Raw genomic sequence first — 1,567 nt, forward strand, 5'->3', positions numbered from 1 at the left:
ATTTCACAAGTGTATGACTGAAGGTTGAATATTTCCTGATTGCCACTGTACTTGCCAATTAATTTGAAATCAAGCCTGTCAGTGGGCGTATATTACTTTACTTAGCAAGCTTTCTTTAACAGTTTAAATCTTCTCTCTCTTTAGCTATAAATTGTGGAGATCCTCCACCGGGGCTCGAATCATCAGGAACTGCATCAAGTGGTACTACATACACAGATACAGCGGATTATATTTGTAATGAAGGATTTGTAAGACAAAGTGGTAATTTACAGATTAGCTGTCTAGTTACAGGGAATTGGGATATAGCTAATATACTTGTTTGTGAAGGTAAGTCTCGACATTTACTTCTTCTGTAATCAATCTTGAAATTCTTAACAAACCTTAAACATGTTTAAATCTTGTGTCTATGATACCTTCGGATTTTTTAAACCGTTTTTCCCCTGTCAGTGATGCAGGTAAGAAGGGTTGGCATGGAAAAAACGTCTAGTCGTTCGGATGGGACAAACCGAGGCCCCGTGGGGTGCAGGCTGTGCACTTAAGATCCCTCGACATTTAGATATGGAAAAAGAGCATGCTAATGGCGTTCCTCCATAGCACCAGTCTTCATTAGCCCACATGGTGCAGAAAAGTAGGATGTAAAACTCCACTCATTTCATTTGTAGTTGTAAATTGTGGAGATCCTCCACCGGGGCTCGAATCAACAGGAACTGCATCAAGTGGTACTACATACACAGATACAGCGGATTATATTTGTAATGAAGGATTTGTAAGACAAAGTGGTAATTTACAGATTAGCTGTCTAGTTACAGGGAAGTGGGATATAGCTAATATACTTGTTTGTGAAGGTAAGTCTCGACATTTACTTCTTCTGTAATCAATCTTGAAATTCTTAACAAACCTTAAACATGTTCAAATCTTGTGTCTATGATACCTTCTGATTTTTTAATATCAAAAATATTAAATATGAACTGTCAAATCTTGTGGAAGTTGCCATCCGATTTAAAGTTACCTTAGCTTCTTTTTCTTGTTAAAATCATGTTTATTGTTTGATTAATTGATGTTTTTAACGAATAAATCAAGTAGTCTTGAGTGCTAAGATTGTTTGAGGATGTAGATAAGCTTGAGCATCAAATTGACTGAAATCCGATTTACAAAGCTTAAAATAGATTCCTTGTTTACTCACTGACTAAAATAGATTGTGATAATCTAGCCACATTTTCGTATAAAAAATTATTAGCCAAACCATGTTTAAAAGATATTTATAAGTCAGAAATAAGGTAATTAAATACTCTGTGTATTTAAAAAAAAAAAAACATCGTCTTTTTCTCTATTTTGGAAACAATCATTGAAATTTAAAAATTGTCGGTTGGTATTTGGCTCTTTTGGTAATGTTCGCTGTGAAAATACACTCATAGAGTAACCTCCCTTTTGGAAATTGTGAGACCTGATAATCTTTAAGTGACCGCTCGATCTTTGGAATCCCATCGTAATTAGCTAATTATGAATTAATTATTGATTTCTAAGACAAACTGATATTTTTCCTAATCATTAGAACACTCCTGCTTTC

General features: G+C 34.6%; 1 protein-coding gene across 1 annotated transcript; it reads left to right on the forward strand.

Moving 5' to 3' along the window:
• Nucleotides 1-144: 144 nt before the first annotated feature.
• Nucleotides 145-1,281, forward strand: LOTGIDRAFT_176906 (hypothetical protein; the record flags this gene model as incomplete). The annotated part of the gene is made up of 3 exons (XM_009064590.1): nt 145-327; nt 663-845; nt 1,211-1,281. Coding segments are annotated over 3 exons (437 nt in total), but the record flags the coding sequence as incomplete, so codon positions are not given.
• Between the last annotated feature and the right edge of the window lie 286 nt (nt 1,282-1,567).

The sequence above is a fragment of the Lottia gigantea genome (genome assembly GCF_000327385.1).
Source record: "Lottia gigantea unplaced genomic scaffold LOTGIsca_6340, whole genome shotgun sequence".
NCBI lineage: Eukaryota > Metazoa > Mollusca > Gastropoda > Lottiidae > Lottia > Lottia gigantea.